The 16,523-nt window shown below is 38.5% G+C and overlaps 1 protein-coding gene across 3 annotated transcripts in view; it reads right to left on the bottom strand.

Annotated features, from left to right (window-relative positions):
* The window catches only part of phf24 (PHD finger protein 24), a 32,324-nt gene that overhangs the window by 1,597 nt on the left and 14,204 nt on the right, over positions 1 to 16,523 (bottom strand). For 2 of the 3 annotated variants that reach the window (XM_027132578.2, XM_027132579.2), the window contains exons 3-7: positions 15,291 to 15,476; positions 8,267 to 8,345; positions 7,792 to 7,994; positions 5,135 to 5,301; positions 2,941 to 2,976 (exon numbers count right to left, since the gene is read on the bottom strand). In XM_027132578.2, the coding sequence (XP_026988379.1) occupies positions 2,941 to 2,976; positions 5,135 to 5,301; positions 7,792 to 7,994; positions 8,267 to 8,345; positions 15,291 to 15,476 (671 nt within the window). The remainder of the gene's footprint in view (positions 1 to 2,940; positions 2,977 to 5,134; positions 5,302 to 7,791; positions 7,995 to 8,266; positions 8,346 to 15,290; positions 15,477 to 16,523) is intronic. The other variant, XM_027132580.2, reaches the window with a different exon arrangement.

Raw genomic sequence — 16,523 nt, 5'->3', positions numbered from 1 at the left:
GGGTAAGAGGATGAATTATGACATATTATATTTTGTGCCTCCTTTTAACCAAAAACTCTAAGAATAGAAAGAAAAACTAATAATGTTTGTGCGCTATGTCATCCGAACGTTCAGAACAAAGGATCATTTAGCGAACAGGAAGCAAAATGAAGAGGAAAAAAATACGCAATGAGGAAGAGCAAGAAACAATTTAACAATATAATGTCAAGAAAACGATTTTTTTTCTTATGTTTTTTCTCCTTAAATAAATACAGTAATAAATAAATGCATGCCATCTACAGTATAACAATGTTTTTTCCTTTAATTTGTCATCCGTGTGTAAATATATTACAGAAAGCGAAGACTAAACTTGAGTCTTGTCAGTTTTTGGGACTTGCACAACACAAGCAGTCACTCAGGGCTCCAAGTTTTCCTCTTTCTCCTCAAGCTGATTTTAACGAGCTCAGATTAAAAGGCAATGATGGTCACGACATGTGGAGCCCAAAGCAGGAGCACTTTCCAGAGGAAAACAATCCTCACAATGAGCACAGATAACAGCAGGACTTGGATGTGTTAGCTAATAACATCATCAGGACTAATTCTTATGATGATGATAATGATGATGATGATGATGATGATTATGATGATGATGATGATGGTGATGATGATTAGGGTCAGATAAATTTAGATGTTGACCTGAAGCAATTCCAGCGTCATTCTTTCGTTCAAATCAGCCATGTTGGTGTTTTTCTCCCTTCAGAAACATTACAGATCAAATTATATACTTGTTTTTTAACCAACTCTTTGGGAACGTTTTACTCTGATCATTACATGGCGTGAGTCGTATAACTTTATCGTCTTATGATTTTATCATCCGTGGCTTTTAGAAGGAGAAAGCAAATAAAATCCAAATGAAGCCCGATTACAACGGATGTCGTTAGCTACAGATATAAATCCACTTTATATTCACGCATCCCGTAAAATCACAAACCTTTTAGTTAGAAGTAAATAAATTACAGAGTGCAGCTTTATGGCTGTAAAGTGTTATGTTAGATTAATGAGATAATAGAAGCATGTGTGATGCAAATATTGGGTTTACAGACCGTCACTCAGAGGTCACTCAGGCAAATCAGTCATAATAGGGCTAAAGCCAAATGCTTGGTTTTCTTACTGAATTTAGGTTTGAACTACATTACCCATCAGCCCCTGCACCTCCACATGTCACCTTCACCCATTTCCAATTTCAGCCCTGTACATGTCCTTGTGTTTTAAAGACTTTTTTGGCATGCTTTTGTTGAAGTTTCTTGTGTTATAACCCATGTTTTTGTCCATGTATTTTTTAAGGCTCTAGCCTGGCCTGATACTGCCTCTGGCGCCCCTATTTAAAGAAGAAGAAGAAGAAGAAGAAGAAGAAGAAGAAGAAGAAGAAGAAGAAGAAGAAGAGAAGCAAGCAGGAGGGCAGTAGAAGTGGTATTATGAGGTTTGTTGTATTTGTGATTACTGTGTAGATTCTGTTCTGGTTTGTGTTTCTCTGACTTTGAGCTTGGTTTTTTCATTGGTCTGGCTGACATTTTCTTTTGAGGAGTCTTTTGCTTTTATTTAAGATAAGGAAACTCCTAAATGTGGATTAATGTGGACTTGGCCCAACCTGAAAAGACACCATTGTACAGTTGTGTATATATATATCAGGGGTCGGCAAGCCGCGGCTCCGGAGCCGCAAGTGTGGCTGTTTCATCCCTCTGCTGCGGCTCCCTATAGATTTGGAAAATAAATATTTCATTTAAATGTATTTTATTTTAGTTAGTTAACTTTTTAAAAAATGTAAATCTAAATTCTAAGATCGTGATGCTCTTGTAACATTAAAATAAACAGTGTTTAAATTTTTTTTGTCGCTCAAAATATGCGCCATAAAGCAAGTTAAAATGTTGATGTCATGAATACGAAGAGGACTCGATTAGACATTGCACATTTTATTTGAAAGTAACCTTCAACTCAGCGTCTTTTTTGTTAAGGTTAGTTCATACTGTTCAAAATATTTTTGTTTGCCTGCAGAAATAAAATTGCGTTTACTCGGTAGCGGTTCATTGATTTCATAAATGCAACACACTACAGTTTTTTCTATATTTTCCATAAAGGTAAAAAACGATATATGCAGCGTTATCTTCATTTTAGATGTCAAATGGTTCTTGTGGCTCGCTGTGTTTTTTTTTTTCTGTGGGAAACGGGTCCAAATGGCTCTTTGAGTGTTTAAGGTTGCCGACCCCTGATATATATATATATATATATATATATATATATATATATATATATATATATATATATATATATATATATATATATATTCTTGCCTGCTAAGTAAGTCAGGATATATCAACACATTTTGTGGTAATCCATTTTGTGGTATGTTTTTTAATAATAATAATATAATAATATAATAATATATTTCTTATCCCCACTTTTTTTTCCGAATTCCCGACAACTTTCACCTCCACATTCTGTACAGCACATCTGTATTCTATGTCATTCATATTATTCCTTATTTCTTCTTATTTCTATTCATTTCGTATTATTCCTTTAGGGTTATTTATTTATTAAGTAACATTTTTCAGTTCAGTCTGATCTTAAATCTTAATTTTTAAAAAAGAAGAAAGAAATGAAGAAAATTTCACTATGTAGTTGAGCTGTGTTGTTATAGAGAAGACCATCAGAGACAAGAAAAATCATTTCTGTTATTTAGTGTAGTGTAAAGGAAAGACATTTAGCCATGTGTTTATTCTATAATAGGTTAATAGCTATAACTTAAAAAAAGGTAAAAAAAAAAAAAAAAAAAAAAAAATTGGACACGATTATATATTAGACATTAGTGTACTTGGGAATTTTTTTCTCTTAACCATGTAAAATGTAGATGTAGTTTGTTTGTTTTTTTAGTAAATTAAGGTTTTCTTTTAAACTGTGACTTACCCCATATTCATTATAGGAGAACACAATCCCCTGAGTCTGAAGGAAGGAACACATTCAGTGACAATAAGGATGATGGAAAGATGGATGGACAGCGGTGAGACAACATAGAAAACAAAGACACAAATGCTATTACAGCCATGTAATAGCATGCAAACACTGTAAATCCAGGTACAAAATTAATAGCACCCTTCTTGAGCGTGGACAAATACTGCGAACACAATGATACAACGTTTTCATGGAAATATTGAGAGAACTTACCTTCCATTCTTTTCATTATTTAAGAAAATCAGTCAAAAGATGTCGCACTATTATTGGCACTATATTAGTATGCACTATAATTATTGTAGGAATACATTCTGGATAGGTTGCTAGTCTATTGGAAGGCACGATGCACCCATATTTACTGTACACTGAGGGGAGGGGAGGGGAGGGGAGAGGAGGGGAGTTATAGTACCAAATCAACATATTTCTAATTTCCAGGACAAGAAGAAAACAACTTGGAGGAATGTATTGTATGTTGATGAGACCGAAATCTTATGTTTACCTCTGCCAGGAGGTTAAAGGTGTGTCCCAATTGTGCAATATACAGTAAATAATGTGAGTAGTGTCTCAAATTCCAAGAAAAAGAAGAAGAACAAGATGTTCCCTGAGTACACAAAGGATGCTTTATTTTCAACCTGAAAAATCAAAATGAGGAGCATTGGACTTCATGCATTAAAAGCCCCCAGCTATTCTGAGGTAGAGGAAAGGGGCGGGGCTTCCAGGCATTTATATTGGATGAGAAAAACATTTTAATGGTGACACTCTGGCTTTCGATAGGTCTTACAAATGTCAGTGTTACAAATGTTAGTGTTCCATTTGAGACGATACATCTTTTAAAAAAACTCATACCTTAAGCACTATTCGGACGGGACTAGTTTTACGTGGGGACGTGGAGTAATGCAATTTTACCTCAGGACGTCTGTAATATTAATTGGCCAATTCGCACGGGACAAGACATCTCAGTAAAACTAGCAGAAGTGGGAGGGGTAACTCGCTTTACGCACCACAGTAACCTCCTTGTCGTCATGTGCGTATGACGTTGCTTCCTGTTTCAAGCGCCTCCATGCTTGCAAAACGCGCCACTTTTTCCTTACTTTTAAAAAGGAAATGACGGAATTTTACCGTACAGATTTACAGTGGGTCTTTTCGGACGCGATCAGTATTACCTGAGGTAATTTTTCCGGACCTTTTTACAGAAGGTAAAAGTCGCCGTAATCTTTACTGACATTGTCCGTAATGATTACCGAGATGGCACATTCGGTCGGGACTAAAATCACCGAGAAGCTCTGGTAATAATTACTTTACCCCCCCACGTCCCCACGTAAAACTAGTCCCGTCCGAATAGTGCTTTAGACGCTAGAGTACATAGTGTAAGTGTGTAACATTTAGTATGTCATTTGGGACGCAGATTAAGACTTGGGTGTAGATGAAGATTTGCGGCACGTCAGACCTAAAACATACATCTTCCCTCCCGAATCTAAAATAACTAAATGATACTTTTTAAAATGTCCGCAAGCGGGATAAGCAGAATTTTTCATCACACTGGAAATCGTCATTCTTTCAAAGTTATTAGCTTTTACAAGCCGCTTAACAAGGAAGGTTTGTCGAGGAATGTTTCATTAATGTCAGGCTTTATCTCTTCCCCTGTTTCTCTGCTCTTTTTTTTCTTCATTTTTCTACTTCTAATTCTTTCTGGTTCCTTTAAATCCCTTCAGCGGCTGTCAGCAGTTCCTGAGTTATAAGAAACAAAATCTGCTGTTACTCATAAGATAACCGAATGCTAATTAGCATCTAATTTATCCCTGAGAGCTTAAGATAGATTGATTCATAATTTCACCCAGAAGAGAATGGTTTTCTTTGCTATTGTCACTTTAGGGTTTTTCGTTAAGCTTCTCGATCTACATCCCAATTTCTGTAAAGCTGCTTTGTGACAGTGTTATCATAAAATCACTAAAAACACTTGGCTGTCGATTATAGATTTATTAATAACTGGCCACACTCGTGCAGATTTTCTGCTTCCTGAAGGATTCTGAAGGACAGAGAAGGGCTTATAATTAATTTCTTTAACCATAGTCCTGATTGTTTAAGTGCTTATTACAGACAGATGCATAAAGAACACTGTGATTACTCCGAGCTAGACGTCCTGACCCACCTGACGTTGCAGGACTGAGGCTCTTTGCTGTGCTTACGGAACCATGAGGCTTGGGCTCGCCGGGTCTCTATAGCCGTTATGACACCATCTTTATCCTGGTCAAGACTCTGGAAGACTGCACGCGCTCGGTCACGCTCTTTAGCCGTGAGCAGACGCACCAGGGAGTTCTGAGGGCAAAACCGTTAATCGTTACAAAATAAACATCTAGAATCTGCTCTAGAAATGAAAAATAATTATAGACGGAAAGAGACTTTTGAATCTTATTCATTCACAACGTTTGAAATTGTCTAGCAATTTGGTGGAATTGTTATTAATATGCAATATGCAATGAGCCTCGAACATTCATTCATTCATTCATTCATTCATTTTCTACCGCTTATCCGAACTTCTCAGGTCACGGGGAGCCTGTGCCTATCTCGCGCGTCATCGGGCATCGAGGCAGGATACACCCTGGACGGAGTGCCAACCCATCACAGGGCACACACACACTCTCATTCACTCACACACACTCTCACACACTACGGACAATTTTCCAGAGATGCCAATCAACCTACCATGCATGTCTTTGGACCGAGGAGGAAACCTGTAATGTGTCTGTCTGTGTTTTCCCCTTGTTTCTGTCTGCCGTCTTTCCCTGATGTTAATTGTTGACCCCGCCCACCTATCTGTTACCATGGACACTAATTACATTCATTCTCTTCCCCAGGTGTTTTGTCTTAGTCCTTGTCTGTCTCTGTTTTGTGATTGGTTCTCGTTCACCATATATACTCTGTCTGTTCACCTCAATGTTGTTGGTCGTTGTTGGTGTGTGCATGTCCGTGTTCCCGTTTCCTGTTTGTTCCGCGTTGCCTGCCTGTTTGTTTGTGTTTTGTTTAGTAAAAACCTTTAAACTGCATTTGGATCCTCACTCGCCTTTGTCTCACCGTGTCACCTCGTGACAAAACCGGAGTACCCGGAGGAAACCCCCGAGGCACGAGGAGAACATGCAAACTCCACACACACAAGGCGGAGGCGGGAATCGAACCCCAACCCTGGATGTGTGAGGCAAACGTGCTAACCATTAAATCCACCACCCACCCCCACCACCCGAGCCTCAAACAAGCCTAAATATTTTATTTTCAACAAATTAAATTAATACAATTTTGAGCTGCATGCCGTTCTCACCCGAAGCCAATTATTTTAATACAACAGCACATCCCAAAGCATTTTATTTCTCTTCTACCACAGGATTTACCCAATTTTACACATTTTATGTATTAAAAATCATACAAGTCAAACTTTTTATCCATTTATAGTTACATTTACCCTTATAGAACGAACGTCCACAGCGCAGGTCATTACCTGTTCTTATTATTACACTTCTTGTATTGTGTCTTGTATTTATTTTACTGTATAATCTCCACACTGTAATGTATTCCATCTTAAATCTAAATACAGTTTCATATAATGTCTTGAAGGCCGGGTTTTGGAAGGCACAGTCTGACACTGACGACAGCAGATGGGTAATTAACAGCTGTAGCAAGAAAAATAAATGTGTGATTAGGGATAATTTGTGTTATTTTGTGTTATTACCTTACATCAAAACTGTTTCAGCTTCTTTAAATCTAGAGATAGGGGTTTACTAGTTTAAAACATTTAATTTATATTTAAAATAGACTTAAAATCAAGCTGCTTTTTCGCATATAAAATGCAAACCTTTATCGCTTCTGGGTGTATTATGGGATTAGGAAGGTAGATGTGGCACTGTGTTAGTCACAGTGAAGGGGGTGTGACTTCTGTGTTAGCCACATTGAGGGGGTGTGTCCTATCTTTTACTCACAGTAAAGGAGGCGGAGCTTCTGCTTTAGTCACAGTGAGGGAGGTGTGGCTTCTGTTTTAGTCACAGTAAAGGAGGTGTGGCTTCTGTTTTAGTCACAGTAAAGGAGGTGTGGCTTCTGTGTTACTCACAGGGAAGGAGGCGTGACTTCTGTTTTAGTCACAGTGAGGGAGGTGTGGCTTCTGTGTTAGTCACGGGGAAGGAGGCGTGGCTTCTGTTTTAGTCACAGTGAGGGAGGTGTGGCTACTGTTTTAGTCACAGTGAGGGAGGTGTGGCTACTGTTTTAGTCACAGTGAGGGAGGTGTGGCTTCTGTTTTAGTCACAGTAAAGGAGGTGTGGCTTCTGTTTTAGTCACAGTAAAGGAGGTGTGGCTTCTGTTTTAGTCACAGTAAAGGAGGTGTGGCTTCTGTTTTAGTCACAGTAAAGGAGGTGTGGTTTTTGGGTTAGTCACAGTGAGGGAGGTGTGGCTTCTGTGTTATTCACAGTGAGGGAGGTGTGGCTTCTGTGTTAGTCACAGTAAAGGAGGTGTGGCTTGGGTGTTAGTTACAGTAAGGGAGGTGTGGCTTCTGTGTTAGTCACAGTAAAGGAGGTGTGGCTTCTGTTTTAGTCGCAGTGAGGGTGGCATGGCTTCTGTTTTTTTGTCAGTCACAATAAAGGAGGTGTAACATCTGTGTTAGTCACAGTGAGGGAGGTGTGGCTTCTATTTTAGTCAGTCACAGTGAGGGAGGCATGGCTTTGTGCTTTTCAGTGGTAACACGGGAGGTGTGGTTTATGTGTTAGTTTGTCACAAAGAATAGTATACTGTCATAAAATACAGAACTTAACAAACATGCTCCGGTACCTCTGTCCGAAATTTCTGCAGCACTGACAGCGACTCATGATACAGGAAATCTGACCACTCTATCTGTCCCTTCTTCTCTGGGTCAAGAGCAGCGAACTGGGCCAGCACCTCCTCCTCCTGATCGTCTGTCAGATCCTTCTCAAACAGCTGCTTCGACACAAAATGCCTGTACTGAAGGAGCTCGTCTGAGACGAGGCAGGATTCTAAAACAGAGGAGCAAAGAACAGACCCTCAGCCATCACCAATCCTGGCACACAGTGAGACACAGAGCTAATTAGCACACACTGTGATGAATGAACTGATGTTTTTTTATAAGCTACAACCATCTGGGGTGCATGCATAAGCTGTCCTACAGTGCTGCATAGCATGAGGACATAGAGGTCATGACTAGATGTGTGTGTGTGTGTGTGTGTGTGTGTGTGTGTGTGTGTGTGTGTGTGTGTGTGTGTGTGTGTGTGTGTGTGTGTAGATGTACCTGGGATGATCTTGCACTGCTTGAATGTCTCCATCAAGCTGTACATCTCTTCTTCAGTCAGAATCAAGTTCACATTGTCCTAGGAAGGAAATTATCATTAGCACAGATTTCTTTTCTCATTTTGAAAAAAAAAATATGGAAATCATTTCTGGATGAGTGAATTAGCCTGTTAGAGTCACACATCTCCAAAAATCTACAAGTCTGGAGTCCATTTAAAACACTTTTGGGATAATTAACAAGCTGTTGAGAGGTTCGAGTGGGCAGTGAAGAGACAGCAGTCTCTGCTGGGGTGAAGTAAACCAGTACAGGACACAATGCCCAGGTCTTGGAGCTGAAATCCTACAGTATGGTGGCTTGGCTTGGTTAAACCTCTGCTAATTAAAAGTAAATGTGAGAATTTGTTGCCAGGTGGCTCAAAACAAACCTGTACACAAAATCTCTGAAACAAAGAGTCTGCTTTAAGACACAAAACAGCCTTTTTTTTTCTGTGTTTCGGCTTTTTTTGCTTACCTTTGTATGACGGCAGTTGCCATTTCTGCCATTAAACCCGCTTATAGAATTCCTGTCCCTTGTAATAGTTCTGTGGTCCTGGAAGAGCATTGTTTTTCACAACAGACTGCATCAGCTATATATGGTCAAAATGACGATAAAAGCTTCTTGACTCTTGACTCTGACTATAATTATCACCAGCCACATTTTTGTCACTTTAAGAGTAATAGGGAGGGGGAAATGTTAGCTCAGTGGTTAAGGTGTTGGGCTACTGATCGGAAGGTCACGGTTTGAACCCCAGGTCCACCAAGCTGCCACTGCTGGGCCCCTGAGCAAGGCCCTTAACCCTCAGTTGTAAGTCACTTTGGATAAGGGTGTCTGCTAAATGCCGTAAATGTAAAAACGCTTGCTGAGAAATCTCACACATCTTCTTGTAGTTAATGGAGAATGTAAAATTACAGTTTCATCTGATATCATATTAGAGGATAACTAGTATTTAACTCAGATAAAGCTACCATAGCTAGTGTCAGAGCTGAGGTTAGTGAGATTAAATCAAGACCTTTTGTCCAATCAGACTTAAGCAATCAACAGCAAATGAATTGTAATTTTACAGGTTTGTGTAAGAGATAACAATGAACTTTTTTCAATGAGCTCTTTTTATTAAACCTTTGTTATATCAAACTATTCTCTCTCTCTCTCTCTCTCTCTCTCTCTCTCTCTCTCTCTCTCTCTCTCTCTCAATCTCTCTATATCTGAAAGAAGTGGGTGAGATGAACAGGAGAAGAAGAGAAGATAATAATCACACTGATTAATCGGGCTCTTTAAAAAGGCCTAATGAGCTTGTGGTGCCTGAAGGAGGAAGCTCTCAAGATCAAATGTAGAAAGGTCTCTTTGGTATAAAAAGCCTTTCTAATGCACCTTTTTAAAGGCTGTTAGCACCAAGGGCGAACGAGACGTGTTTTTTTCTCAGCTCGGTTTTAACTCAAGTGCAGGACTGATGGAGAGGACATTGTGATTGGAAGATTGAACATTTAACCCTACAACTTAAACACAACACTTAATTTATTATCAAGTTTATACGGTGCATAATTACTGACAATGGAAAATTTCGAGCAAGGATTCACCAAAAACGATGGAACAGAATCAGTTCTAAAGAATCTTCATAACAAACATCAATCCGTTCTTAATAACTGATCGGTCCTTTTTTTAACCGATGGTATAAACCACCGTGAAAATATGAACAGAATCTGAAATATCTAAAAAAAAATAATAAACCTTTTTTCACACTTGGTGTTTTCTATCAATATGTATATTTATATCCTCATTTATTAATGTATTTTTAAGTGTTTTATATGAATCCTCAGAAAATTTGTCATTTTTTCACTTTCAAGGACAATTGCAGAGTGACAACAACTGCTTTTTTATCAGGTCAAGCTCGCCAGTGAAAAATGAGCCATAAGCGTGAATGAATATATATAAAAAAAATGCCGTCTATATTTTTAGACCTACGTTCAGTTGCACAAAGCAGGTCAATTTTCTTCATTTTCTCTTTCTGAAACTCCAGTGAAGGAAAAATGCTTCCTCACACCCGGATTTCATTCAACGGTCTGCCTTTTATCTGCATTACTGATAAAGTTAATTTGTTTTAGGGAGCAAGTAAGGCTCAATAGTTACCTCATACTAGCTAGCTAATATTTTACATATTAGCATCTGATGATTTTTCAAATTTAGCTTTAAAAATTCTCTTTTATTCTTAGTAAAAATAAGATCAAATGAGTGTAAAAACACCCTAAAAGTGTTGGCTACCAGACTCTCTGACCTAACTAACTACTAGAGAGAGGATAACACATTAGAACAAACACATCTGCTATTTGGAGCTGCAATACAGACCAATCAGATTTGAGAATACTGGTCCAGTCATGTTTGTCTGTTTTCTCCTCAGCCCTAATTTTGAGGAATAAACCCACAGTCACAGCTATGCTCTATAACATATTAGGTATGTATTATTCAGGCCCTTTGTGGTTTCCAGAATGATTTTTTTTTGTTTTCCCACTTAAAAAACGATGTGTAATAATAAGAAATGTCGATGAAACAGCAGCGCAATGAGGACGCCGTGTCATGGTTAAAAAGAGCTGGACAGTTACATCAATGACTGGAAAGTGTTTCCTGAGATGCAAACCACTGGCTAAAAATCGATGCGACACCTCAGATAAAAGTCTCCTCCAACCAATTTTGTGTGTGTGATGCAGTGTCATCTTTCCGCCATGCTTCTGTCATTCCTCGTTAGCCTTCGGTTCATCCTGGCTCGCGGTGAACCTCCGTTAATGTCGGCTACCGCGTGGAATAATATGGCAAAAATCCTGTGGTGTGAGTCAACTGGGAATTTATGAGGTGGTTGCAATCACAAAGAACAAGTTCTCCCTTTCTCTCTCCCTTTCTCACATACATACACAATCACACATAGATTATTCAGCAGCTAGTATGAAATCCAGAAGCTGTGAAACGTCTCCTCAGAGGAAACACATGCAAGACGCCGCAGCCACAATAATTACAAACTGCAGAAGAATGCTAGCTCACAGCTGCTAATGGGTGTTTGTAATCCAGCCTGTGGAATGTTTAACACTAGCAAAGCTAACCAAATATGCAAAACAAGAGCACCGCTAATATTGTGCTTTTAACATGACCTTTTACAGAATATTACCTATCTGACCTATATTTAGAGTTTGCTAGCAGGCAAAGTAATACAGCTTGTATTGTGTCATTTTAACTAGTTACAATAGCATGCTAGGTATGAATATTTTATTGATTTAAACCAATAGCCAAGAATATACTGTAAATATCAATACATACATGGTTTCATTAAAAGATGTCATTAAATCCTAGAATTAGCTTTGCTTTTAGGTTAGCAAACATTTAGCAGGAATGTTTGTTCAATATCAATATACCTAACATTATTACAGTAGGTATCTAACTAGCAGCCAGGTATAACAGTATCCTGGCTAACATTAGAACTGATATTAGCATGTCCGTGCCATTAGTAGATGTCACAGGTGTACTAGCAATGTTTTTAATGTTAGATAAACATTTGTATATTATTAATAAAAAAGGTTGGTTACAAGCTGGCATTAAGAAAGAATAAAAGTAAAGAAATGTGTTAGCAAGATAGGTAAGATTAGGCAAAGCGATATTATAAAAGAAGCAGCTTATTTCACTAGCAAAGTAACATTATGTAATACTAGCTATCTTGCTAGGAAACTTGGTCACTGGTTTTAGATACTTGGTAAACAATAATCCATGTAAAATATCAGCATGATATTTACCACCCTTACAAGTTGCTCAGGTTTACATCCCAGGAAGCCATCATGTCTGTGTCACTTTCTGGCTCTAGCCTTTTAGTTATGGCACTTTGCACATAATGTACATTGTCCATCACATAATTACATTCATACAGTTCTCTCTCTCTCTCTGTTCAAAATTTCTGTTCAAAATAACTGTAGGATTCTCAGATAAATGAGAGAAACACCGACCAACAATCCAAATCAAATCCGAAAATATAAAGTGTTGTACCTTAAAGAATGATTGTTAGATGTTATCAAATATGTGTTAATAAAGAAATTCACAAATCCTTGCATCAAAAATATAAAAAATATAAATACATAATTCACAACACAAAATTCTTATCTCAGGTTAGTAGGTGATCAGTCGGTCTTGTGAACGTCCCAACAGTCAGTGAAGACAAAAGATGAAATGGATCCCAAATCTAGTATAATCGAAAGACCCTTCATTCTTAGGTTCTTTTAAAGCTCCATAACAGAGACCTCAGCGAGCTTCTCAACCTTATAAAGCTTCCCAAGATTCCCTGCAAAATTATAAACTATAAATTACCATGTTATCAGAGATACCTTATGTTTGCATTTGAATTCTAGTTAAGCATTTGAAATAAAATTCACTCCCCTGCTCTCTGCTGCTCCTTAAGGTCTGAATCAGAATTTAATCCCTGTAACAGGATAACTGTTACACACTCTCTAATATTAATATACATGTGTAACAAATAGTGGTCAACTAGATTTGTAAAGTTCGTCACGACAAACTTTGATGTTGGCTTTGACAAGGCAAGTATTCGCAAAGGCCGGTGCTTTTTTGGAGGCGAGTGGACATAAGGGTCAGTGTTTCTTTTGGAGGCAAGTGGACAGAAAGATAGGGCGCCAAAACATTTGGAGGCAAGTGGAGACGAGCATGTGACGTTATCCGAATACTCCTGAGGAAGTTCCCCTCATTGGGCTGTCACATGTTCATGTTGTGCTAATTTTTGATTTTCACGTGACATCACATGACGTCACGTGACATCATCAGGATACCCGTGAGGCAGTTCCCCTCATTGTGCTGAGTGTTTTGATACGTCACATGACCATGTTGTAAAAATGTTTTTGATTTTGCATATTTTGGGGGCGGGGCTGTGGCACAACCGAAAGGCCAGTCGGTACACCAATTTAAAACTTCGCTTAGAAAAGTAATAGCAACAAACTTCAGACCAGGGTCTAAAACATATCCGAATTTAGTGCATGTGGCTCGAAAGCCCAAGACCGCATTCAATTTTATAAATTTTTGTCTAAGCTTAAATAGGAAAACAGAATGTTCTACAAAGCCAACATAATTATGTTACTAAGCTCACTATGTGTATATGGTTTTGTTTACAATAGTAACAATCAATACTAATCAAGCAATTGGTATATCAATGAGTAACAGATTCCTGTCTTGTTTGCGATTAGCTGGACTTAAGTATTAATCTTGTTTAGCTCACTTTGTAAAATCAGAATCTACATATTCATGGTTGTGTATATTCATGAATAAATGTATAGATTTATGTACACATGTACACGGCATACACATATCTTAAAGCGTGCGCATGAAGCCACGCTTATTCACACTTCTGCAAAAAAACAACACTTCAAACTCTTCACACTCTCCACCAGCTGGCCAATTTCCTTAATCCTCAGCGGGCTGCGAGGCTGAGATAAGCCGTGTGTTTCAATCTGAAGCACATTGGCACCATCTGACAACCCGCACCGCAAATTCAGCTCTATAAATCTTTAACAGTCAGAGAGGATCAGCCATCACGATCATCCAAACAGTGAAACATGACAAGCTAATCCTCACACACTTATTTCCTCTTTAACCTTAAAACCTCACACAGCCAACACTTTAGATGAGGAAGCTAGATGCTGCAGAGCTTTGTGTGATCAGAATACTGTACAGGTGGTTTGAGAGTGAAACGGCGGATTGGATCGTTTAGAGAAAAAGAATTCCGCTACTTCATTGTGCAGATGTATTTCTCAACATTTCATTCATTCTGGTTTAACCGATCACTATTAGACACAGATCACAGATATAGTGACATGATCTTAGTATAAATACACCTGCTTGTGCAAGAACCCAGGTGTTGCCTTCTTGAAACAAACAGCTTCATGACGAGGGAGCTAGCAAAACAAGTCTGGACAAAGTTCTGGGAAAATATCAATCAAGATTTGCTTTAAATAAGTCTTTGAAAGCACCATTAAATCCTTACTTTCTAGTATATGGCAACCGTGACTCTGCCAAGAGGAGGGCAATATGAGTGACAGGGATAAAGAGGATATATGCTACCACCACCATGTTTCACTGTATGGAAAGTGACTAGCCCCTTGGTCTTCATTATATTATACACTTTGTTTAGATATGTTTGCTAGCAAGATATTCATTCATTCATTCATTCATTCATTTTCTACCGCTTATCCGAACTACTCGGGTCACGGGGAGCCTGTGCCTACAGTATCTCAGTATCTTGAGAATCAAGGCAGCATACAGTACACCCTGGACGGAGTGCCAACCCATCACACACACACACTCTCATTCACTCACACACTCACACACTACGGACAATTTTCCAGAGATGCCAATCAACCTACCATGCATGTCTTTGGACCGGGGGAGGAAACCGGAGTACCCGGAGGAAACCCCCGAGGCACGGGGAGAACATGCAAACTCCACACACACAAGGCGGAGGCGGGAATCGAACCCTCGACCCTGGAGGTGTGAGGCGAACGTGCTAACCACTAAGCCACCGTGCTCCCTACTAGCAAGATAGCTAATACAAAATAATTTAACTAGAACTAGCAAACAAGTGGTTTGGCATGTAAATACAACTAGTTACAAATATGCTACCAAGCTAGTTAATACAGAATAAATGTTAGTGAAGTAACTGGTACATCAATGTGCAACAGATTTCCCTCTTCATTCGCAATTTGACAACTTTGCCATGAGGTCAGTGACTTGTACAGTATACAGTATAGACTATAGATTCTGCAATTACCATGCTTCACTATATGGAAATGAAATAGCCCCTTGGTCTTCATGATTCTTTTAAAGAATAAATTATTATTATGTTTTATTAAAGAATTAAATTCTTTATAAAATCTTTCTAATCTTGCGCTTTAATTTACTAGCTAAATTAGAATATTTTACACATGTACTGTATGTAGTGTCAGGGCAGACTCACGCAGTAATAGCAGCTCCAGCCCATGGTGGTGTGAGCCGTCTCTCGCATCTCCTGCACAGTGTCAGCACGTAGGTATCCAATCTCCTTCAGGCAACCATCATGAAACACCCTTGTACATGTCCGACACGGGTACAGATCATCCGCCGTCCACACTTCACACACCTCACACATCTCATCATTCACTGGCTGCAAAAAAGAGAACCAAAAAAGACATTAGGTTCAGTTTCACTGGCTAATACTGTAAGCCAGTGATAATGGCTTATTTTACTCATCTCTGAACATGGATTAAGAAAAAGTGAGCAGTAAAAGGACTTTTACTTTTTGTTTACTTTTTAAAAAGGACAGTCTTTTTATTTTGGCCACAAGGGCACAAAGGTGTTTAATGTCAGACATTTGGTGTATAAACGGCTCTAGCAGGTGCTGTAAACGTTATGCATTTAGCCTAACTGTAAATTGCCAGTGACTTTATGGTAGCAATTCTACTGCTGCTAGACTCTAGGAAGTCTGCCGTTCCACAATGTTCACTGAAACATCATAACCTGGAAAATTCCAGGATCAATATAATAGTGGTATTCAGTGAGGGTTGGCTACATTTGGGGAAAGTGAATGCTGTTTTGAAGTCCAAGATTTAGTTCATAGAACCTGTCCATGGTTCTCATTAAAATAGTTGTCTGGTGTTCACTTATTTGTGAAAGCTTTTTTTTTTCCTTCTCCTTGTTTAAAGGTATTTAAAGAATTTTAATACATTTTCAAAGAACCGTGCAATCGATGCATGGTTGCGATCGATCCATGGTTCATGGTTTTTTATATATAAAAAAAAAGAAAAGAAATGACTCAAATTGAATTTCAATATAAGTTTCATCTTGGGTGCCATTGCACTTCACCTATTAATCTAAAGAATAAAGCTTCTGTATTAGGCATTGATGTATCATAAACTAGCATTAGTAGAAAATATCACAATCTCAGTGGTCATATGCTGCCAGTGGGAGCCAAGTGCTTTATCAATAATTCATTCTAAAGTCATAATTCCTGTATGGTTCATTCAATCCAAATTTATTTCCGAAGGTATGTGACTGTAGTCCTTCTATTTAACACTTCTATTTATCAAAGCTTTATGGCCAATATCTATAAATAAGCCAGATTAACCTAGTTGTCTGGGGGTACAAATAATTAAACGCATTAATCAGAGCAGCTGATGGAAAAAAGAACATTGTGTCTACTGGAAACTAGGAA

Source organism: Tachysurus fulvidraco, chromosome 20, assembly GCF_022655615.1.
Source record: "Tachysurus fulvidraco isolate hzauxx_2018 chromosome 20, HZAU_PFXX_2.0, whole genome shotgun sequence".
NCBI lineage: Eukaryota > Metazoa > Chordata > Actinopteri > Siluriformes > Bagridae > Tachysurus > Tachysurus fulvidraco.
The sequence above is the reverse complement of the archived record's forward strand: the minus strand, read 5'-3'. Positions and strand labels throughout refer to the sequence as shown.